This window comes from Scleropages formosus, chromosome 14 (assembly GCF_900964775.1).
Source record: "Scleropages formosus chromosome 14, fSclFor1.1, whole genome shotgun sequence".
Classification (NCBI taxonomy): domain Eukaryota; kingdom Metazoa; phylum Chordata; class Actinopteri; order Osteoglossiformes; family Osteoglossidae; genus Scleropages; species Scleropages formosus.
The window spans coordinates 14,708,535-14,733,100 of NC_041819.1; the positions used below are offsets into that span (position 1 = coordinate 14,708,535).

Here is a 24,566-nt window from a genome sequence, read left to right on the forward strand (position 1 = left end):
CGAGAGTGCATCCCAGCACGCTTTTAGCACCTGTAGTGGAGATCAATAAATGGCACGAAAAGGACCCTCGTCTGAAAGATGGTGTCATACAGGAGCACAGATGTGTGCTGCTGGCCAATCAGATTTTGGAAAACGGGTAAAACTGTTACAATACTGTTAACTTTACCATATAATGACCTTCTGTATAATGCTAAAGACTATCTGTGAAGGAGTCAGAGCTCCAGAACCTGCTTTGTGCGTTTTCCCTCATTCCTTATGCATTCTGGCAACATCCTATACATCCCTACAGGAAGGGAAGGGCCGTCTTCACACAGCTTGCACTGCTCTCCCTCTCAAGTTCTGTGAAGTCAACGTGACATGTTCTTCAGCTACGCCAGCAACTCTCCATCTTCTTCACACCCATCAGCTTCCAAAGTGGGTGCTAAATCATCACCCGACCTGTGGGGAAGACTGGTTCCTTGACAGCCTCTTCTTGTAACCATGGCTGACGGAAAGGCCAAAATCCTCCTCTGTGAACAAACGTGAAACGAGTCGTGCTGCAAATCGCCTTTCAGAGGACAGCTCAGACACCATCGTTTGAGAAAAACTGTGGAGTTGGATCCCTCCGTGTCAGTCCTGGTCTAGCCTCTCTTTGTGATTTCAACACTTTCCTTAGAAGGGCCCGCCACCTGCCAGTGCACCGTTGCCAGTCTGCAAAGGCCTTCCAGTCCTTGCGATCTCAAGGAGACCTTGACCGGCCAGAGCTGAGTCCCCGGACCTGCACGAGCATTCCGGCACCTTTTCATGCCACACCATCACAAAATAAATAAATAGCTGTGGCTGCTGCACTACCAGGAAGCCCTGGTGGCAGCACTGCACGACTGGGCTACAGAAGCCACCTCAACAGGGCAGCTTCGCCTGGGGCTGTCACACAGCGACACACCAAGGCCCGTGGGGTGGTCACAGTACCTGGGGAGGGACAGGACTGAGTGAGTCAGCACATCACCTTCCCACTTGTACTCTCACCCCTACAGGATACAAATCAGGTCCTCTTACACGTTCAACCTTAACTTCTCCTGCCATCTTCCAAGCACCCGTTCCACAACGGTGAAAGCCAACAACGGGAAGTGCTCAGCTCGACCGTGTCAAGAAGCCAATCTCAGAAAAGACAGACATACATACACGCACACAGATCTCTTTTCCTGCTAAAATACTCTACAGCACAAGCAACCGGCAACCTGGTGCCAGGGATTTCGTGTCAACCAAAGGAGCTGGAAGAGTTCGCTCCTGGGTGGCAGGTGCCTCAGCACATGGAGATGGTGACATTGATGCCCAGGTTACCATTGTCCGCGAACAGGTGGGCGATGGAGGTATCGAACACCAGGCAGTCACTGTTCATGATGGCGGCCGCCACACCGTCATGAATAGAGCGGGGCGTGGCCTCCCACGTGAGACGCCGCCGGTGCCCGTTCAGCTCCAGACGGTAGGCAAAGTTCTCAGCCTGCTTGCGGGCGCCGATGAGCAGTACGATGGCGAAGAACTGCTGGTGGCCCTCGTACTTCTCCTGCTTCTCCAGCACCAGCATGAAGTGGTGTCCGAAACAGGACTGCATCATGACCCAGTCCACGGCACCAGGCAGGTTGATGTCCGTCGCAAGGAAGACGATGTCCTCACCCTGCAGCGTTGTGATGGACTTGTGGGCATGCATGAGGTGAGGCATAACCGCCTCGAGTGAGCCCTGCCACTTGCAGGAAGCCCCCGGACAGGGGCACGAGTACGGCCGGAACTCGCACAGCTCCTCGTGCTCCGGTTTCTCGCTGTGATGCAGGGACAGTAGGCAGCCGGCGGAGGCGTACTGCGATACGAGGAAGCAGAGACAGACAAAGAGGAGGGCAACAAGGGGAGAGGGACAGCGGAGGAAGAGAGGACAAAGACAAGGAAGAAGGGACAGGATGCAGAGAAATGTTAATCCAATATCCATCAGACAGCTAATACAATTTGTATTCTGTGTGTGCTTCAGTGTGGAGCTTCACAGACCATGTCATACCACATTGTGTTGCTGTGTGTGTGAGTGAGCGAGAGATGGGGGGCACAGGGGGTAAATGGGGGATGGGGGAACTGAACTGCTTGGGTCCATCATCAGAAGATGAATTACACTGTTACAGTAAAAGAACTCTCTCCTTGATCACTTAAGACAGGGTACAGAAAGGAAGGTGACTGTGACATTGGGGTTCGAGAACTCTGCCAGGAAAGCGTATGCTCCCCGTGCAGCACCCCCAACCCCTAGCATCAAAAACAGCCAGAGGCTCACTCTAGGCAGCAGGAGAAATACAAACATCCTCATTCATTTGGGACACACGGGTCTGCAGACTCAAAGAGAGAAACCATTTAACGCTGTAACCTCGAAATAATCTGCAGAGGACAGTATTTTAATCCAGCTTTGTCAGTGAAGTCTTTTCATGTTGTGCACTAATGGGCTCACACACGCACAGAAATGTGCTGAACCTTAGCGCTATTAAACGGATCATTTACAGGTGCTGGCAGAAGAAGCGAAGCCAAGGCCTTTATCCCCTCCCTCCGCTGAGTGGATATTTAGGAATGGATAGGAGGGCTATGCACCTGCCCAACCTAAACATTCCAGGAAAAAATATGGAGCCAAACATCAAAATTCAGAAATATAACAGGGTTGATTTGACAGGTGTCATAAGGCTGGAATTTCATAAGGTGCATGTGTCACACATTGAGGACTATATGCATTATCATCTGACACTGACACCTTTGTCGAAGGTGACTTGACCAGTTTGTACAATAAGCCACTTATAACAATTTTCCCATTAATACACTTTTGTACTTCTTACAGTATCAATTCAGTGCAAGTACTTTGATCAAGGGCACTACAGCAGTAGTGAGATTTGAACCTGGAGTCCTTGTATTGCTAGATGACAGCTCCAACAAAGACAGTACGCTACTTAAGTGACACAAATTCTACTTAAGTGATTACATAAATCCATCTTGGACATGTATAATTCATAACAAAACACAAATTTGGCAACTTTGAGCCCAAACACCAGGTAGCTCACACACTTTCATGATGGATGTCATCATCAGCCAGGGCTCCTCACTACCACTGCTGTTTGTCATCTTCAGTTATTCATCTGAACGGGGTACAAACTCAGGCTTCCTTACCAGATCAATCACCATTACCCATGTGGAACGTCCCCATGGAACGAAAGCCACGGGCATCGTGACAGACAAAAGACCAAGCGACGGCGACGCGCTGTGCCCCTCTTGTGCACACCTCACCATCCCTCCCTCTCAAACCGGTGCCACCTCCCTCCATCACAGGGAAAAAAAGGTAACGCCAATCAAAAAGCCAATCTCGAAAATGTCCTCCTCCCTCAAACGGCGGCTTGAGATCATGTCTCCGAGTGATTAGCTAATGTGCTCCAGCACCACGCTCCTGTATGCCACTGGGGGTGGGGGGGGGGGGAGACAGCTTTTGATTTAGCAGACGGGCCACTTTAATAAGCTGCCGTTATTAATGATGTTCAGCCTCAAGGGACAGGCACCACGCAGGGGCAAACAGCCCACAAAAAAGGACGCGGGAACGAAATAAACACAGTCACCCTCCTTCACACACAAGCAGAGCAAAAAACCCCTTAAAGCAGAAGTGGGGAATTAAAAATTACAAACTAATTATAAAAAAAAAAAATGCTCCCTCAGCATTTGGGATGTATTAACTGGGAACAAATTTATAAATTTGACCTATTTAAAAAAAAAAAAAAAAAAAACACAGCCAGTGATTTTTTTTAAAAACTGAATTTAAAAACTTTGAACCCTTTTTCTGAATTGGAACTCCCTGGGGACGAAGCGTTGCTGCCGAAAAGCCGGAAGAGACATGCCAGGCTGTAGAATAGGGAGACGGGGACTCGGTCGGGGTTTAATAATTAACATGTTCCCATTTCACACCCTCTAATGTGTGTTCTTCACTTAGCCAGCAAAGGAAGTCTGAATCCCCCCCACCAGCAGCAGCAGATCAAAGAAAACATCTAATCCCCCTATGCTGGTGGGACCAGTATATCCCCCCCACCCCCCCCAACATTACACAAATATTCCCTTATCGCTTCCTAGCTCCAAAAAAAAAGTGTGGTGCTCAGTCTGGTGGCCCAGAAGGAGGGAAGCTGGGAGTGCACTATATACAGGGCTGTGAAAAAGTGTTTGCCCCCTATAAAATGTTATGTTTTTTCCAGCTTTTTGACATTATATTTCATTGTAAGTGGGCAAAAATTCCTCCAGTGATAAACACCCCGGTCAACAGTTACGGGAAGCATTTAGTTGCAGTCGTTGCAGCTAAAGGTGGCATATCCAGCAGACCTATGACTGGCACATTTCATTATTCTTCAAACTAGGGAAACGATAACAACAATACTGGTGTCTTTCTCTGACACCATTCATATACTCTTGGAAAAGACTAAAAGATCTGATCAAATTAAACGTCAAAAAGCTGCAAAAACAGCACAATTCTGAAAAATGCTTAATTTTGTTTTTTTTTTTAAAAATTGGCAAATATTTCTCACAGCAATGTAGACAAATTTTGGTTTTCATTTGTCCACTGCAAAATAAATGCAATTCAGGAACGGATTTCAGCACTTCATACAATACAGATTTTTTTTTTTTTATTATTATTCACGAAATTGAAAAAGTAGCATCAGATTCCATATTTAGGGCAGAAATAGATTGGCCCCTCAAGTTTCACACACAGTGCAATTATATGTTTTAGAATTCCCCCCCGCGTATTCTCACAAATATTTTCTTAAAAAACAAACTTGTCTCTATCCATCTGGTCTTAGAGCATTTTTAAAATTTATTATAGCTATATAAAACGCCTCCACAGAACATAACCCACAATAACAACAATAGAAGGACATCTGGATTATTAATTTGATTGTAACAGAGTGGTTTTCAAACATGTAACTAGCAGCCTTCCATTATTTATATTCCTAAGTCAACGAGTCAATGTAAGGACCAATTTTTCTTTTTCGCCATACTTGACCTTGAATCGAGAATTCTCAATAATGATCATATATATATATATATATATATATATATATATATATATATATATATATATATATATATAGTGAAATAATGAGGAACTCCAACCTCTTGACAACTAGAGCCTGACAACAAAGGCAGAAGCTTCAGGGCAGAGCGTCTCCGCAAAGCACTGCCGGGCTACGCTGCAGCTTGGACTGCGAGCGTGGACATTGATGCATGGCAGTCAAGACTCCCTTTTAACTGTCACTTCAGAAAAACAACAAAGAAAGCAAACAGAGCAGCCGTCCTTTGTTGGTTCCGCTCGGCGAGGCCCGGGACGTACAATGACGAAAGAGAAACCTGCCAGAATGGATCCCGCCTCTGCGCTCGATATGGCAGTCAGGCCACGGGGAGGCAGCCAAGTGTCTATATCGTTGCCTGTCCTGTGGACAGTCCTGAGAGCATCTAGAGGCTCCAGTGCCACACTCCAGAATCCAGCCTTTGCACTCGCACATCAACGACCACCGGTGCGCTGGCACAATGCACTTGCCCTCTAGCAGGGGACCCACTGCACCCTTGACCACTTCTAACAAACACCTCAATTTATTTTTATTTACTGGACCATTTTATTTCTTTTAGCCACACTCACCAGACCCGTTTACCCCCACCACCAGCAGAGCTTACTAAAAAGATGTTCAACTGGCACCCTGAAGGTCACAACAGACTGACTTGCTACGATAAACGGCGCCGCTGCCACAGCCTGCAAAAACGCAGCTGCGGCAATAGGAGACAAGAGTAAACGCAACGAGTGAATTGAGCAGCTTGCATGCGTTCGGATGGCCCGCAGGGCTCTTGTAGGCACTCGAGCGGAGCCGTCTCGGCAAACGCGCAGCCGAATAAGTGGATAAAAGCATCAGCGAAGCAAATGAACGCCAACATGAAGAAGCAGGCAAAAGGGGGGAGAACGAGCGAGCAAGAGAGAGGGAGCAGGCAAGAGAGCCGATGCCAGATGGGCCACGCTGGACAGCGGGCAGCCTTCGGTCCCTGGGGAAGGAGCCTGTCTGATGGATGAGGAGACGGGACAGATGGGGCCTCACATACCGTGACGCCGTTGTCACCGCCTGAGGCTGCAAAGCATCACCACGTAGCCAGGGGGACCCTAAAGACACAAAGGATTGTGGGGTTTCCGTTCTTAACGTATGCAGACTGCCCACATCAATTCAAGCAATGCATTTTCAACGTGCATGTAGCAGCATCAGTACAGCAGCTCCTTTTTCAGGATTTTAATCCTGTGACCTTCTGGTGAAAAGGTGCAGCTCCTTAACCACTGTGCCACCTGCTGACAAGTTAAGGAACCTCTTGCTCGATGAGGTCACCCGCTTCCAGGACGGCAGCGCTGCATTTACTAACGAGTTCACCGAGAACCAGCATCTTGCACAACCTGGAAAAGGATCCCGGTGGCGGGCGAGGGGTCCGATTGCACTCGGTGCAGAGGGTCAGCAGCTGCGGGGGAGTCGGGGCTCTGTCTCGGGGCCCTGGGGCTGTAAGCACTCCGCTGCTGCACATCGCTCCACATGGGTGAAGCACAGCTAGCACATAAAAGAGCTCAAGTGTGAGACAGAGTTGAGAGAGCAAAGCCTCCCCTGCAGAGCAGCAAGAGCCAAAGGCTGCCTCACCAGCACACAAAGAAGAGTGCGTGAGCGCGCGTGCGCACACACACAAATTCAATGTAATAATTTCTCTGTCGAGAGAAATCTTTACCACATCTTTACCATTATCTTCTCCAACTTTTACTTTTTTTTTATTCTGAGTGAATAAAATGTGATCTTTTCAAGATGAAAAGCAGATGACAGGTGATGAGTGTCTTTACCGTGGGAAACAATGCTGTGCCGACGCATGTCACCGTCCCACGCGACATGCATCCGAGTTACAGGTGCAGGGAGAGAAAGACGTGACGGCCGCGACTCACCTGGCCCCCCGACAGTGGCTTGGCGTGGCAAACGGGCCGGGCGCCCTCCGCTCCGGGAGGCCGGGACCACCCGAGCAGACAGCGCCACTGCGAGAGTTCCCGCAGGAGCGGCAGGCAGGAGGAAGGGCAGAGCATTCTGTCCGTCTCACACTTTTTCCACACACACACACACACACACACACACACACACACACACACACACACACACACACACACACACAGTTCCTCTACAGGCGCACTCAAGAGGACTGCTGATCTACAGAGAAACGTCCTCAAAACCTTCTGGGGGGGGAAAAGAAAAAAAAAAAAAAAAAAAAAAAAAAAGGGGGGGGGGGCTTCACTTTCTTCCCAGTCCAACCAGATACGCATGTGCCCTGCGCTGTGAGGACTTCCCTGCCGTTTGTATGCGGTTGTGAGGCTGCGGTGCCACACGATCAAGAATGAGCAACCTACAGGAAAAGAACGGGAAGCTGCCCGGGGGCCCTGGTGCAACTACCTCCGCTGTCAATTCTGTGCTCTAAGAGGCACGGGATGGTCTTGGTGGTTGCTCACAAAACCACGCCCCCCAATCATATCACTCCCCCCAGCCTCCGTCAGAACCGCAACATCTCTAGTACGCCTCACAGATTAAATGAGGAAGCTCCTGTTCAAAGCTCAGTAACAGATCAGCAATGTCTCGCCAAAAGGAAGTCAACCAGAAGGTGACAAACACACACGTGCAGCACGTGCCGTCACTTCCCGCTCACACTCCACATCGCTAATGCCCTGTCGCTACGGTAACATGTTGGCACTTCCCACCACACACACACACACACACACACACACACACACACACACAAACAAAACCTAGCGTCAAGAGATGAGACGGAACACAGATCGAGCCCTCAGACCCAGTCCCGCTGCTCCTCCTCCTTGTCCTTCGGGTCGGCGCTCTTCATGGCAACAATCCGGCCGCCCAGCGCAGAGAGCAACGTGGAATGAGCCAGCGTGAGATGGCGTGTGTGTGTATGTGTAGGAGAGGGAGGGGGGTGTGTCGGGCTCATGCAACTCCCCCTCCTCAACCTCATGATTTTTCCACCTCCCCCCCCCATGAAGTCAGCCATATTGAGCCCTGCACTCCCTCTTTGTTTTCATTAAGCAAGTCTTCTCCAATTTAATGCATTTTTCTCTCAGGCCCATCCAGCACCACAGGCTCCAGCAAGTGGCAGTGCAAGGAGAGAGAGAGAGAGTGTGTGTGGCATTCCCAGTAGAAACAAACAGGACAGAAAGCAGTCTTCTCTGGCAGTGGAACAGAGGAAGCACTTTTCAGCAATTTCCTTTGATTTCCCCCCGTTGCCCCCTGCTGGGGAGGGACACATCCATGCTGTGATGCCATTTCAGAGGGGCAGTGAGGAGTGGAAGAGCTGTCACACACGTCCGTACCTGGAGGTACAGCAGTTGAGACACACACACCTCAAGTCAGGCATAAACACCACAAACCGATGAGAAACACAACATTGCCAAAAGCCCACAATCTAAAACGGTTATCTATTTTCAGGAACAGCTGGTGAGTGGCAGTGCAATGGGGGGGGGGGGGGGGTGGTGCAGATTATCCCAGCTGCAGGGACAGCGAGCATCCTTTGTGCACAGCCAACGTGAGGAATGTTTGTCAGCCAGACAGGGGTACAGAGCATCATGCTGGCAAGTGCAGACAAACATATGTCACTCAGTGACGGGGGGGGGCAGGTGATTATTTTGCACAATTTGTAAATAAGGGAAAAATCTAAGGAACGCCTTCAACAAGAGGGAAAAAAAGATTAAACTGAAGGAATGCCATAAATACACACAAATATATAGTGGTCATCATGGGTTTGCAGATGTGAAAGCTGTCTTACACTCAAAGGTCCTGGGTTCGAATCCCCACTTCTTGCTGTAGCACCCTTGATCAAGGTACTTGTCGTGAACTGATACAGTAGAACTAAACTTGTCATTTTTACTAGAGTAAGCGTATCAGTACACATTCCTATCACAGTACAGGGCTTTGAGGCAACAATATTTTGTTTAATAACCTATACCAGGAACACCGGTACAAAATATATGTACGACCACCGTCATCTGGAGGCGTCAGTGCTGCAGGCTTGACAGGATTTCTGAGCTGAAATTACAAAGCGAAGGAAATGGCACAAAGGAAGAGAGACAGGCGAGGATAATGGAGTTTCTCGTTATCCAGTTTCGTGGCCGGCAGCTGTCGTTTGTTGGGTCACGCACTGAAACTGACACTAATTGCAGCGAACACGCGTGCTGGCACTTAACGGTGAACGCACACGCAAACCCTCTCGCAAAGGTGATGGGAGCCGGCAGTGCACCAGATGGTAATTTGTGAACCTCCACATTCGCGTGTACCTGCTTCGCATACGGTTTCAGTTGCCGGCACCGGCAGCCAGACGGCTCACGTGCCGCAGACAGACGACAAGAGGATCGAGGTCGACATTCGGAAGCCACGTCTGGACCGACACGGGGGCATGTGCCCTTCCTGGGATCGACTCGGTAACCCAGCACTGATGGACTCGAGGAGCGTGAAGGTGTCAATCATCTCCCTGGGGGCCCACGCTCCACATTGGTGGTCTCGGCTCCAAGGGTCCGACTCTGCTCTTATCATCGCCGGCCGAAGTATCCGTCCCCCAAACACCCCATAATTAAAAAATCCCCCATGGGAGAGCTAGAGGGGAGGGGGGCCTGCTGTATGACAGCCCCATTATGGGCATCCATGATGACTTCCTCAGCACTGTCCCCCCCCAGCTCTCCCCAGCATGCAGCTGGGAAACACAACCACCGAGACAAGTGCAGGACCAGTACCAGGTGCAAGTGCCTTTGCTACCATGCCTCCCTAAAGTAAAATTATATAAATAAAATAAATAAGAATGAATGAATGAAACAAAGGAATGAAACAGAAAGGGGGGGGAATACCTGGAGTTATTCAAATAACACGTTTTGCATCGCGGACTCAAATGTCACCCAGGAACATATTAACAGATAAACAAATGCGTAAGCAAATGCAGGAATGACAGAAAAAATAAATTCCACACAATTCATATCAAAGACTCATCACACCTTCTTCGCCATGACTCTGAGATGTTGCTCTCTGGCACTGAGCTCGCACCCAGAGATGCCCCCGCCACCATCGCCAACCCCAGCCAAGGTCACCATCTCCGATATGGATGCGCAACAGCACCCAAGCGCAGCTCGCATTTACTCTGTTTATTAGCTTATATAGTTGCTCTCAAGGTGTGACACACACACACACACACACACACACACACACACCCTAGAACCCAGTCAATCTAACCTTCAGTTTCATGCAAGTTCCTTTTCTCGGGGCTAAAAGAACAGAGAGCCTTGACAGACTTGAACCCACAACCTTAAGGTCAAGAGAATACAGGTATTCCTCAACTTAACTTACTACAACCACCACTTGTTATACTCGCAATATGGGATGGCTGCCGTAATCTTATTATAATAACCTTGTATTATTTTTTTTTGTGCCCCGACATATCGCCGACAGCTCTGTCGGCTGTATAACTGACCGCACTGCCTCACACTCGGTCAGCGTGTAAATCAACCACGGTGTTTTATTTACAAAAACTTATTTATAGAATGTTTACCTTCAAGTGACTTTTTAATTGAAAAAAGAAAAAAAAATGCAATCATCTGCAAGTAAAAACAGTGGTCTGGTGGTACGGAAAACAAAATAGTGCAGCATGACAACTGCAACGCTGTACTCCATAATATTCTATAGTTGTATGATTTTAACATGAATGTGAGATATTAGTGAGAAAAATATACCAAAGACCCATTATAAAACAATTCATACGTATTAATTGATTAAACCAGAGGGTATTTGAACAAGTTCTGTATGAGGGCATTTGTGACTTGCACTAAAGTCAGCTTACGGCAGGGACTCTGGAAGGGAACCTTTAGCTTGTCACGTTTTTTTCCTAGCTGATCCTCCATCTCCCACCTGTAAGGTCACCTTTTCAAGAACTAAAAGGGGAAACTGCTCTCAAAATCAAAAGCGTCAATTACCACTATAGAATTCGAGGTGCGACAGACGTATCCAGGCTGCCACAGCAAGTTCATGGTCAGCAAACAGCCACCAACACTTGACTACACCCAGAGCGATACACTACTCCACCTACTTCCCCCTGGTGGAACAAGCACTCTCTGTTGCTCAGAACTGCTGAATCCTTTTCACCATTCAAAGTCTCATCCTTTCAAATCTACTTCTCTCCTGATGTTGCGTCTACTTGTCTTCTAATATTAAACACACACTGTTTACTGTGAGCTGTCCATTACTTTGTTGGAAAGGGTTTGTGATATGGATAAATGTAAATGGAGAAGCCCCAACAGACTGGAGAAGCAGGATGACCAACCTGGACCAGTGATTGTGCCTGGGGAGCAAAACCAGATCAGAGAAACAGCCTTGACAATGGCAAGCTCAAGGCAGCTGAAAAGTATTGGAGCATCCTCATTAACCGGAGGGATGAATAAATGAGGATGACGAGGGTACGGTACGGGGGTAGCAGCACAGGTCTACGAGTGTCTGGGGAGGGTGAGAACCGCTCACTCTAGTCTGGGGCAGCGAGATGATGATGGTACTAGTGAGGCCTCACAGCCCTCGAACCCTTCTGCTGGCATGCTTTTCCAGAAGCCATCAAAGTCTCTGATACTTCTGGGTGCCGTTTAACATAATAGGGGCACAACATAATAGGGGAATTCGTGCAGGAAACATCCTTTTTGAGAGCCAGCATGCCGAGCTTATTTGCCGATGCACATGAGGGGGTCAGAAAATGGGAAGGCAAGATTTGTTACACTGTTTGACCGCATTTTACAGGGTTTCAATCGACTAGGTTCATTTTGACAACAAACATAGTGTTGCATGTTGTAATAACGAGGCACTAATCTATTATTCCATCCATCCAGCCATAGCAGTCACAGTGGTGAAGCAGGGTACACTGCACCGCAGGGCAATCACACACACTCATTCTCACACACAGACACACAAAAGGGCAGCATAGAGTCACAGATCAACCAGGAATATCTCTGGTCTGTGGAAGGAAAGAGGAGCACATGTGGGCAACCGACGCGAACACGGCAAGCTGCGTTTGAACCCATTGAAGAACACGCAGCCCACAAGCTGAGGAACCAGCACCACCTGCTGTGCCACCATGTCACCCAGCAGGTTTCAAATGCAAGTAAAATTCAGTTGGTCTTGTCTATGGGAAAATGATCTCGAAAAAAAAAACAGGTCCCCGCTGCGTATCTACGGCAACCAAACAGCCCACCACACCTGAGCGTCTTGCACATTTCTATATCTGCTAAGAGCACCAAGGAAAGCATTTCTAAAACAGGCTGCCAGCAGAAAGTCACTTCACCTGTTCGGGGCTAAGAACGGCCGTCTCTAATCTTAACGTTAAGTACATGGGGGTGGAGGAGCCACCTTGCAGCAGAATCGCGCTCACATAGGAGTGAGGGTAATGGTGCCTTATCCCTGCTGTGATGGATTTCACTACATCCGCTTCAGGAAATGGAGCTGAAAGATGGACTCCAAGACTACTGAGGCTACTGCTTCAGCCCAAAATTAGCCTGACCAGTGGGGTGGCAAATTATGTTAATGGATTCACCATTTAAATTTACCTTTTAATTAAAAGGACTTCATTAAGCAATTAAGGAATACCAAACTGTTCACACATCAGTCTACAGCTACATGTTAAAGGTCCTTTCACAAACAATAAATGGTGCATTTCAGCAATAAAAATGTCTCAAACTGGGTTTGACACATAATGCAATCAAATCCTGAACTTAATTTAGATTAGTCAAAGCTTTAATCGCCTGATACACCAAGGACTGTACGGATTAATCAATCAGCTGAAACGGTAACTAGTGAGCACTGTTTGTTTATTTTGCGTACACACATTAGCAGCCGTTACCTATTTACTTACCTTTTTTCAGAAACACAAAAAAAGCCTCCACAAATGTTTTTTTTTCCAGGATCCAGACCTCTCCAGAGGTGTGCAAAGCCACAGCTCAAATTCAGTTACAGGAAAACAGAGGAGATCCTAATTAAGAAAAGAGTAATTGAAAGGTACATTTGTTTTAAGGCCAACAAACCCGCAGGGGACCAAAGCAGGAACAATGAGGGGATCCGCAGTTCTGGTACAGGGTGGGACGCAGGTTGTCATTACACCCGAGCACCAACACACTTCATTTAACCAATTACCTCCCTAAATGTACTAATTCTGCACCCTTTTTCAAGGCTGCAAGCTATCAGCAGAGCAGGAGACACAAAAACAATGATCACACAAAAGATCAGCCTTGCAAACTGCCACCAAAGTCTTCTAGACTTGAACAAGCAAACACCCAACTCACATTTCTTCTTTATGTTGACACTTCACCAAAGAGAATGTTATGCTACTTACTAACCCTTACCCATTTATACAGCTGGGTAATTTTACTGGAGCACTTTTAGGGTAGGTACTTTACTCAAGGGTACTGCAGCAGTAGGTGGGATTCAAACTTGTGATGTTTGGGTCCAAAGATGGCAATTCTACACACCACCCTCAGTTGTCCAGAAACCAGATGGGGGGGGACTGCAAATAAAAGCTCACAATGCCAAAAAAAAATTGCAGCACATATATCTAAGGATGGATGTAAAGATCATGAAGATTAAGGAAGGGCACTTTGTCCCAAAGACCATGGACTCCAACTTCTATCAGCCCATCACTCTATACAAAGCGTAGATCACATGTATTGCTGTCAAAATTAAAACTGCAGAAAACACTAATGTTACGATTCCTCAAATAGTTGCTGCAAGTGATTGCACAGGGGAGACGATGGGGAAACCTCTGGTTATTTCCTAGGCAACGCCGACAAAATTGGATTTGCCAGAGTCTGAGATGAGGATGCACATTACAGGCATTATCGTCCCATCTTCTGCTCCTGATGACCTGACCTTAGCCAGCGAACCCAGGTCCCGTATGGCATGAAACCAGGAAAACATCACGCCCATCCTCCACCAGACCCCTCAGCCTCAGGGTGAGCCATTCCAGCCTCATCCTGAACACATTTCTCTTTCATTAATCATTGAATTTTGTGTCCACCTTCACAGCTGATGCCACCGAAAATCAAAGTTCAAAAGGTGTCAGCCTTGATCACGTCATACGGTTGCTTTTGAAGGGACCTCCCTCAAAAGCAGCTCACATTCCTAAAGCATATATACAGTGTGCACTGATGTGAAGAAGAAACCTGAACGATGTTCACTGCACCAGCTTCCAGGTGCCAAACCACCTCCTCTCAGATCTTAAGCTCAACTTTGATGTCGCTTCATTAACCAGTCACCACTGCCCCTATTGTTAATCCCTATGGAGAAACACCACGTACATACCTGTAACACACCCAAACATTGCTACGCGAATAACGAGAGACAGATGAGTCCAGCAACTGCCGAAAGCTCTCCAATACAGCACCTTGTTACCGGCAACGTGTAAAGAAAGTCATCAACTTGGTGGATGGTGCGGTTGCCCATTCCACTGGCCAAAGGTGGCCGCATCGCTAGATTTAGTGAGTTACTGCCGTGTTGCAAGTAATCAAAGTACTCTGATGTTAAACATTAAAAGTGGTATGTCAAGTTCTGCTCTCACTTAACACGCTTAACTAGAAACAGGACGAAATGGTGAGGTGCATCCCAAGAAAGGAGGCAAGTTCACACTGGGCCTATGCCACACACCCAAGTCAGATATGGAACCTGGAAACACTAAACAAGTGAGAAATTCATTTAAAAATAACAGCAGCTGAAATTCATAACCCCCATCATCTTATAAACAGTCTTGCTCAACATTTTTGTTATGATCTTTTGATCGCTGGCAGTCAACACTTAATGAAAACACTGGTTTTACAGGTTTTTCATTTAGCAGATGCTTTCCTCCAAAGCGACGTGCAGCTCGGTCAACGGAAGCGCATCAAGAACGGGCGGCGACCTTCAGACACACACATCAGAGGGGTGTAGGGAGAAGGTCCAGCACACGGTAAACGCTTACAGGTGACAAATTACACACCCTGCACTACGATGTTCCCACAAAGGGCTGCTCTTCCAAACTGAGCTGCAGGCAATGCGCTCAGGGACGCAATCTGACCGGGAATGGGTCGGCCTTCACCCTGATTTAGACCCATTAGTGCCCCCCCCCCAATCCTCTACACTCGATAATGGACTGCATTAAACTCCCCCTCAAGCAGGGGGCATTTAGGCAACGGGCCATTCAAGGGAAGAGGACAGATATCCGCTTTCAGCAGCGGCGGACTCCCAGGCTTCCAGCGGAATACAACTTTAATGGCGCAGCGACGCGATCGGAGCCCCGCAACACTTACTGCAGGTGCAACGGCCAAAGCAAGTTCCTCTAAGGAGAAGCCTGGGAAAGGAACATGTTTTTCCGAGTCCATTTTCAACACACACTGCAGAGAGTGCACGTCAGATGCGTCTGTCACATCACATGGTGGAAACTTTGGACAGCAGTAGGAACAGCAGTGTGTTTTAGAAGGGAGTCTACAGCAGAATGGGACGAGCACTGTGTGGTCAGTGCCTGCAGGTAACAGGACTCCCCTTCGCGTACCTCAGCACATGATGATCATCATCATGACATGAACTGAAGCAGGTGGACTGAGCAGCCAACTCACTGGGCTCCAGTCACGCCAGAAACACACAAGAAGAAAACACACGGTGGAAACCCAACGAAAGCTGCAGAAACACAGAAGACACGCAAGGTGGAAACCCAAGAAAAAACACCGATACACTACACACGCAACTAGCCCAGCTCGGCTGCGAGACACACGAAGTACAGCGCGCGCGCGCGCAGCCGAACGACGCAGCTGAGTGTCGGCAGTCGCGGGGTGTTCGCGTGCGCGCGCCCTGTCAGCGCAGCGGCAGCTCCGCCGCGGCGTTGCTTGTCCGGCTGTCGCTCCTCACCTTGCAGGGGAAGGGCAGAGTGGACGCCACCTTTTCCATGGCCAGGTTTCGGATGCTCGGCGTCAGCGGGCCGCGGCACGTCGGACAGCAACTCAGCTTCTGGCGACACTGGTTGCAGACGAGGTGTCCGGCCTGGCACTGCAGGATGGGCGGCAGCACGTAGTCGAAGCACACGGGACACTCGAAGAGCGCCGTGAGCTCCGCCGACTGGCCCTGCAGCGCAGCCCCGGGCAGGGCCACAGAGGACGCCGGGGCGGCCGATCCAGACCCAGCCACGGAGCTTGACACTCCTGCGGCGGCGGCGGCCGCTGCAGCGGCTGCGGCTGCTGCCGCCGCTGCAGCCGCCGCGGCTCCCGAGGAGGAACCTCCGTGTTTGCCTCCGCCTGCCTTCCCGGCGAGCCCGCCGCCTCCGCCGCCCGCTGAGGACGGACGGCTCATGGCGACAGCTTCGTCCTGTTTGGCGCAGCCTCGGTGTTTCAAAAAGCCGGAGCCGCGTTTCTCACTTCGGATGAAGACCGCTTCCTGACCCCTTCCTATTTAAAAAAAAAAAAAAAAAAAAAAAAAAAAAAAATCACAGAGCCCCCGGGGACATAACATGGCCGCCTTGCGTTTGATAGGGGATTGAGCGCGCGGGGGACATGTCCACCAAAGATTGACAGTTTTTGGACCATTTGGAAACCGAGGTTATAAGCTTTCTTATTACGTAAGATGTTTACAAGCAAGGGTCTCTGGGAAATGTAGTACAGCTATATTAAATCCTCACAACGCAGGGCGGAGCGTTAAGAATGAAGGTGGGATGGAACACTCGATCCTAAAAGGCTTTCTTCTCCAGAAATGCGCCGAAAGTGAAAGGAAGAGAAAAAAAAAAACACACACACACACACACATAGTCAGCGCAACTAATGAAAGCCACGTACCGCAGACAAAAGTTAAAGCACCGCAGCTCAAGGCTTCTCAAAACTTGCTTACATTTTACTGTCGTTGAGTGACGTGAGGGTTTCCCACGCTGCCGCGCCTCCTTAGCATTTAGCGGACAGTTTGAAGGTGTCACGGACTAGTGGTCATCTAATGCGCCAGACTGTGATCTGGGTTTTTCATTCATGTCTCACACCCGAGTAGAATCAAATCAAAATTTATATGTAAAGGATGACCTTCTTCTCACAGACTTCCAATGAACTCTATGGAGTGTTATCAGCCCACACAAATTTCACCATGGTGATTTACACTGCTAGGGTCACTCATCCATACATCAGCAGAACATTCTATCACAAATTCACACACTGTGAGTGAACCTGAACATCTTTGCACTGTAGTCTCAGTACATTTACGTGACATTTAGTTGACGCTTTTCTCCAAAGTGAGTTACAATGTTAAGCTGCCTGTAAATTATCTACCCGTTTATACAGCTGGGTAATTTTACTGGAGGAATTTATGGTAGATACTATACTCAAGGGTACTACAGCTGGATGTGGAATTTGAACTTGTGTCCTTTGGGGCCAAAGGCAGCAGCTCTAACCACTGCAATAGCAGCTGCCCAAAAATACCACACTGACAGACATTTTAGTCTACTTCACTGAGAATAAGACCAAATTAATACAGTATTCCAGCATCTCCCTCATTACGGTCAGTTGGTCATTTTCTCCTCTTTTCAAAAAAATGAATAGAACACCTGCATACTCATCCCTCACGTAATGGAGTCCTGGAAAATGAGAAATATATAATATATGTAATTCCTTCTGTAAATATATATATATATATACTCCTTTCCAGACAATGGGCTTATAAAGTCTATAAAGTGGCATTTTTTGACTTTATTATGCCCATTACAATCATTTTAATCCCATAAATATGCTCCATGTGATCAAGAAAAAGAGACAACATCCAGTGCAAATGTGCATTTTCACTCAGCCCCATAGCTGAGTTCTGACAGCCCAAGATCTGCCCCCAGTTATTGGTTCAGAGTCATTCAACACAACAACAAGGTAAAGATGGAATAAACATTCATGGGAACATTTTTTAAAAATAACAGACATTTAAAGAAAAATTACTGAATTATAGAATGTGCATTGACTTAAAAATGCTCTTTGTTATGCTTAATGTTGGGGGTGCAGTGGGTTGAGCTGGTTCCTGCTTGCAGGTGGGACTGGGGTTCGAGTCCCGCTTGGGGTGCTTTGTGATGGACTGGTGTCCCGTCTTGGGTGTATCCCCTCCTCCTCTAGCCTTATGTCCTATGTTGCCGGGTTAGGCTCCGGCCCGCTGCAACCCGGCTTCGGGCAAGTGGTTTCAGACAGCGTGTGTGTGTGTGTGTGTTATGCTTAGTATAAAATGACATGGATGAACAATGTCCTATCATATTGGAAGTCTCAGTCAATCACAAGTATCTATTAATATCAATCTAGTACCACAAGTGAAACATTATTGATATTATCATTATTATTATTATTATTATTACTATTATTAAACAGACAAGTTTAAGCTACTTACTATTATTTAATTATTTACAAGACTGGGTAATTTCCAGGAGCAATTCAGTGTATGTTGATATTGTAACGACCCTCGTCAGTGGTTTAATGTAAATAGTTGCATTATGGGAAATAATGTTAAATGTGTGTGTAACCACTGGGGGCACTTATGGAGAAAATAATGGGGTGGCTGTGTTTGCCATGGTAGAGAGAGAGAGAGAGGAAAAAAAAAAAAAGCTGGGAAGGCTGGTTGTAAGTGCAAGAAATGGGGTCCTTGTGTCAGTGTTTGAATAAATTATTCATTATGAAGGGTGTTTCTGTGTCCTTCAAACATTTGAGTCCCTATAGAAATAAACTATAAATATATAACTATTAAGTCCATTGGTTAAATTGTCATGAAATACCAACTGCTTTAAGGCAGCAGGAGTGAGGACAGACTCAGTGTGTGCTTTTATTCATGCTATGTACAGAAACAGTGACTGGTGAGGGATAACAGTGAAGTATTGGACCTCTTCTAGCTTCATGCTGCTTTGCCTCACATACCAACAGCAAAGTAAATGTGCTACAATCACATGAACAGCTTTAATAACATGAATATCCTTACATTAGTGTAAACAAAGCCTTAACTTTATGACCAAATGAGGAACTGGCATCAAACACTTCTTTACCTCACAACTGACTGCGCCCAACTATTTATCCAGGCCATGGTGACCTCCTGTCTGGACTACTGCAACTCTCACTCGTGTGGCCTTCTGGCTACTGCCATTGAGCCTCTACAGCTGAAACAAAACTCTGCTGCACGACTTGTGTTTGACTTGCCGAAGCGTTCGCATTTATCTCCTCTACTCATTTCTCTGCACTGGCTTCCTATAGCTGCCTGTATCAAATTCAAGACCCTGGTTATTGCCTACAAATGCACCAGTAGAACTGCTTCCAGCTATTTACAGGACTTGATCAGCCGCTACACCGCAACCAGACCGCTTCGTTCATCTACTTTTGCCCGCTTGGTGGTCCCGCGCACAAAAGGTAAAGTATGAAGGTTCTCAGTTCTGGCTCCGTTGTAGTGGAATGACCTCCTCCTCTCACTCAGAACTGCTGAAACTCTGTCTATATTCAAGAAGGTTCTGAAAACTCACCTTTTCAGACTCATTTTGCCCAAGATCTCACCAGCTCATGTATGGTGGATGCACCCTAACTTTATGATCATCCCCAGATAAGCCTCTACACAACTGCTACTCCTGTATTGTATGTAAATGTTTGTGTACCGTCAAAAAAAAAAAAAAAAATTGTAGGAAGGTGATCAGGATTCATCTATTCTGAGTTTTGTGCACCTACTTGTGTAATGAACATTGATGCATAAACTGGAAAGAAACAAACTAGGCTTATTTAAGAATCACACATCTGCAACTATGTCTCTCTTTCTGCTAATGTAATGCACAAATTGTATTTTCGCTGAGATGTCACTTTGGAGAAAAGCATCTATTAAATGAATAAATGTAAATGTATGGTTGTAAAGTTACAAACCGCAGCATATTGTCCGGGCACTTTGCACAGTGAGATACAAGCATTCTTGGAACTTTAGTTTTTGTATCATAAATATCTGTGAGTCAAATTATCAGAATGTCTCTATCCAGTGTACTATATCAAAAACCCTGTGCTTGAGGGGGAGCTAAACTACCACCACCCTGCACTGGACAAGCAGTTATTGAACTATGCTGTAGTATAGAAAATGAACCTGTATTATAGAAAATACACCTTTAACCTCCCCAATCAAATGAAGACCAGTGTCTTCACAGAGTGAAAGACATAGGAAGCATTTATTTATACCATAAACATCAAAATTTCTTTGTCCCAGGCATACACTATCTCAAACCCTATTTATAAAAAAGAGGCTTTGCATCTCAGTGACCCTGCATTGGACAAGGAGTAATTGCTAATGAATGAAAGTGTAACATTAAAGGACAAGCTAGAAATACTTTTGTTACAAATATAAAATAACTTTGTGCTGTCACATCTCATGCATTTAAATACCCTTCATCTTGGCTTTTGCATTTTAGGTGACACGTTTCATCTGGAGATCAATATTTTCCCCATGAGAGATCCCCTCACAATGCCAATTTGCCTAATAGGGTGATTTCACAGAATGAATGACCAACCTTATGTGAGGGATGGGTGGTGTCTAAACAAAAGAACACTGTGGTAGGGTTTTGTATGGGATTTGAAGCATTTCAGCAAAACAACACTGGTTATTTAAGTGAAGGAGATTCCTTGAAAGGGTGCAATAACAGCCTGCAACAGATCACCCCTAACCAGGACCAGGGTTAGCAAAAAACCGAGGTAGACCTGTTTTTACATTTGTACAAATGAAACGATTTTATAAGATCTCAAACAGACCAGAGGAAACCAAGACCAATGCCCCATTAAAAATGTAAATAAACTACACAAAAATATATATGATTATTCATCCAGCTGTCAGTTGTGTTATTTAATGCACGGTTTGCTATTTTTTTGTTGACATACAAATTAGACATTTGAAAAGCACCTATTTGCAAACAGAAACTGCTGTTCACCTACCCCTTGTTAAGGAATAAACACATTTTTTTCCCTCTACAAAATGTGCAACATGTACAGCTTTATTTCTGATGGCACCAAATTCCAAAAGTATCATGTTGCATTTTAAATATAAAAGAAACAATGAACACTTGTGTTACATCAAATGATTTTACACAAAGAAGACCTCAGAATAAACTATTTACAATTCACTCTGCCATTTCAAGTGAAAAGTGTCAACTTTTTAGGGTCATAAAGCATCGTAATCATCATCCTCTTCATGCTTTCTCTTCAGTGAACTAGAGTCACTGGCAGAATTCTGTGACACCATGTTGGTTGTAATAAGAATGTTCTTGGATCCAATAAGAGATTGATTAATCAGCACATTCTGAACTGTTGGAGTAGATGGTGTTGCTGCAAAAAGAAAGTTTTAACAAAACAGTGGTCAAGTGTATAACAAGTGCTACCATTCACACAAAGCTTGTTGTTATACACTACAGCAACCTTATACTTTCCAGAAAGAAGTGTAAACCTCATTACAAAGAGCTACCATCTTACATCTTATTATTTGTCTCTTAAGCTTTCAGAAGATGAAAGCCACTACAAAACAAGAAGAGCCTTTAAAGGGTGCAAAACAGTATGGAGCACTTGTGAAAAGGAAAAATAAAAGGAAAAAAATAATTTCACCCCATTTTACAGTTCACGCCCTCCTTTCAACTCAAATGCCTTTTAAAAGTACCCAAATGACTTGAATCTGGCTCTTACCTGACTTTGCTGAGGCTGCCTGTGAGGATGGGATCTGAACAGTGAAGCGCTGACCTGTCAGCGACACAGGGGTGCTCACCTTGGTGGTAACAGACTGCACTGATGGGGTGCCTAGGGACAAAGAGTAAAAGAGAGATGCATGATCACTGTATCACTGCTCCAAAGGTCATTTTACAACACAATAAATATCTAAGATCTACTTGATTTCAAGGCTGAATTTATTTAATTAAAAGCACCTATACTTTTACGTTTCAGTATTAAGTGCTGTGTAACATGGGGTAAACATTTAAAATGATCACAAAACACTAGTCCATAGACTTTTAAAAGTAAGTCTTGTACGAAATCTGTGTACATTGTATAACAGTATGTGGAATTTACCAAGAGTTGGGGTAGTGGGCCGGCTGGACACAGCTCCCACACTGAGCCTTGGCACCGTTATTCTTCCTGCAGACGTAGTCACCTATAAGGCATGATGAGAAAGGATAAATGCACCACCCTCCCTCTCCCCTTCTTCCGTCTAAAAAAACTTAATGCTGCTGCCCAATTTTAGGTATAAGAATGTCACCTCACCTTCTTCTGCAGAGACTTCAGTCTATAGTTGGGTGCAGTTAAACAGTAGCGATCGGGAGGAAGACGTGGTCCTGTGTAGGGCTTGATCAGCGGAAGCGGCGTCTGATTTTTCTGTCTAGCAACCTCCAGCAGAAACTACCAAGAAAGCAAACTAGGGTAAGCCATTATCATGTATTCACATAGCAGATGCATTTCTCCGAAGCCACACACATCTCAATATACATTAGAAAGTAAAATTTACCAACTAATTAATCACAATGTTAAGATCTTTAAAACACGTATAACAATTATTTGTTAGGATGAAAAGGTATTGGTTGGAATCATGCTCACAGACCAGGAGGGACATAGTAATATAACTGTTTGGAAATATATTCAATATATTTCAGAGAGATATGTACATTTACCTTTTATCTGGTAATATTATAAGCTATGTCAAGCAATATGCAGAAAAACATCACCAAGACAAAGAAAATCACAAAGCTGGCTTATTGTACCCAGGAAATGAAACAGCTATGGAAAACATACATCTCGAGGGGGTGGAGAGGTGAAGGACTGATCCATCCTGCACTGGATGGCCAACCTTATGTCATCAGCATCCACACTGGACTTCTTTGCATGGGTGGCGTAGATTTTGGCATCCTCAATAATGGTTGTTACATATCCTAAAAGTTCAGCAGTAAAATTTGTAATACACATTCACATCCTCAAATTAACACAATAGAATTAAGCCCAATTAAACAGCTGTCAAATTATCTGGAAAAAGAGTATAAGAAATGTTATGGACAGGATAGTGCCATAAATGCTTACTGTAGGTGAACTCCAGCATCTGATTGATCACTCTGGGCTCATACTCATTGATGCCCATATCTTTCAGGATCTGAACCATGACCTGTTATATGACAAAAATGGAGAAGAAAGAAAATATAACTGTTTAACAGATGACTGCATTAGTCTATATCAAACACTAAACTATGTACACCCACAGTCACAGTGTCAGTCAGTGTGACAGTAATTTCCAGCTCGGCTACGTGTAACGGTTTTGCTAACAAATTTACAGAGAATAAGTTGTTTTTACTCGGATTCGATAATCGCAAAAACAGCAAAAAACTGACAAAGTTATTTCACTATTTTTAACTTAAATAATTTTAAAAGCGCTCTTAAAATTGTAATACTCTGTCAAACTATCGTATACAGCAGCGAACCCGCCAATATAGAAGACATTCTGATTCTGTACCAAACAGAAAAACGCTGCCAACAACCACCGGACAAATTTGTCATATAGTTCATAAAACCCGATATAAATATAATTAAAATGCAACACCATTAAAACAAAGCAGTTTTAGATTAATTTAAGTTATATTCATCAACCTGAGCATCTTTAGGCAATGTTTTCGGAGACGCCATCTTATAAACGATAACTTCCTTTTCCTGTTCCTCGCCCCGCCTTTTCCGGTTTGAACTCCCGCGTCTGTGGGAGGCAGTCGATGAAGCGCGGCAAAGCGCGAATTCCTTTCATCACGGTTCTGTAACAGTGACGTCACTGCAAGAGATGTCTTCCCTCTGGCATGGTTGTTGTAATATCTTAATCTATCTGGTTCTTTTGCTTTCATGATCCTAACTTTTGTAATTGCTGTTTTGACAATAAAGTTTGTTTAAAACGTGTTTTTTTTTTTTTTTACTAAGAGACCATCTTTTTTGCGATGTATTGCTGCTGCGGAGTGAGACTGCCCACAGTTCATTTTAATACCTCCATGCACCCATATCATATGTTTACCACCCTTGTTGCAGCATAGCTGGTGTGTTGGAATTCTTGCCAAGGGTCCACATGAAGCATTTAAATCAGGTCGAAAAGACTGCATTTAGAATGCAGATTAATGCCTTTCAAATTATACGTATTAATTGTAAAAACAAAGGTGGTAGGGGCTTTGTACAGTTGCCGTGGGAAGTACTGTCGAAACCCACAGATGCAGGACTGCCATCAAGTGCATATAAACGACATATGATGACCATAAAACAGCTTTACAACATCAAGCCATTAAAAGTGTTTTAAATTCAGTTGTAAGGGCATGCAGATAAGTCACCCTATTGTGAGCAGAGGAGTTAAGAGTTCTCAATTATATTTCAATAACATAGTAATCTGTTTTTATATACACACATTTATTAATTTAGCTGATGCTTTTCTCCCAAGCAACTTACAACACTATCTACAATCACACACACACACATTTTCAGAACCGCT

The 24,566-nt window shown here is 45.6% G+C and overlaps 2 protein-coding genes across 2 annotated transcripts; both read right to left on the reverse strand.

The window, feature by feature from the left end:
• Positions 1-733: 733 nt before the first annotated feature.
• Positions 734-16,481, reverse strand: siah2l (seven in absentia homolog 2 (Drosophila)-like). Its single transcript, XM_029258065.1, has 2 exons — positions 15,981-16,481; positions 734-1,834 (listed from the first exon to the last, which is right to left on the reverse strand). The coding sequence occupies exons 1-2, from the start codon at positions 16,416-16,418 to the stop codon at positions 1,283-1,285; spliced, it is 990 nt and encodes a 329-aa protein (XP_029113898.1). The 5' UTR covers positions 16,419-16,481; the 3' UTR covers positions 734-1,282.
• A 4,576-nt stretch (positions 16,482-21,057) lies between these two features.
• Positions 21,058-23,766, reverse strand: taf9 (TAF9 RNA polymerase II, TATA box binding protein (TBP)-associated factor). Its single transcript, XM_018728457.1, has 7 exons — positions 23,696-23,766; positions 23,135-23,216; positions 22,853-22,989; positions 22,328-22,462; positions 22,136-22,217; positions 21,758-21,868; positions 21,058-21,406 (listed from the first exon to the last, which is right to left on the reverse strand). The coding sequence occupies exons 1-7, from the start codon at positions 23,729-23,731 to the stop codon at positions 21,243-21,245; spliced, it is 747 nt and encodes a 248-aa protein (XP_018583973.1). The 5' UTR covers positions 23,732-23,766; the 3' UTR covers positions 21,058-21,242.
• Positions 23,767-24,566: the final 800 nt, after the last annotated feature.

Excerpts from the sequence above, each read along its gene's own strand:
- siah2l (XM_029258065.1), bottom strand. The coding sequence starts at position 16,418 with ATGAGCCGTCCGTCCTCAGCGGGCGGCGGAGGCGGCGGGCTCGCCGGG. Across the intron at positions 1,835-15,980 it reads CTCTGCCCTTCCCCTGCAAG|TACGCCTCCGCCGGCTGCCT; the intron begins GTGAGGAGCGAC and ends CTCGTATCGCAG.
- taf9 (XM_018728457.1), bottom strand. The coding sequence starts at position 23,731 with ATGGCGTCTCCGAAAACATTGCCTAAAGATGCTCAG. Across the intron at positions 22,218-22,327 it reads TGAAGTCTCTGCAGAAGAAG|GTGACTACGTCTGCAGGAAG; the intron begins GTGAGGTGACAT and ends CATGCCTTATAG. Across the intron at positions 21,869-22,135 it reads GCCCACTACCCCAACTCTTG|GCACCCCATCAGTGCAGTCT; the intron begins GTAAATTCCACA and ends CTTTGTCCCTAG.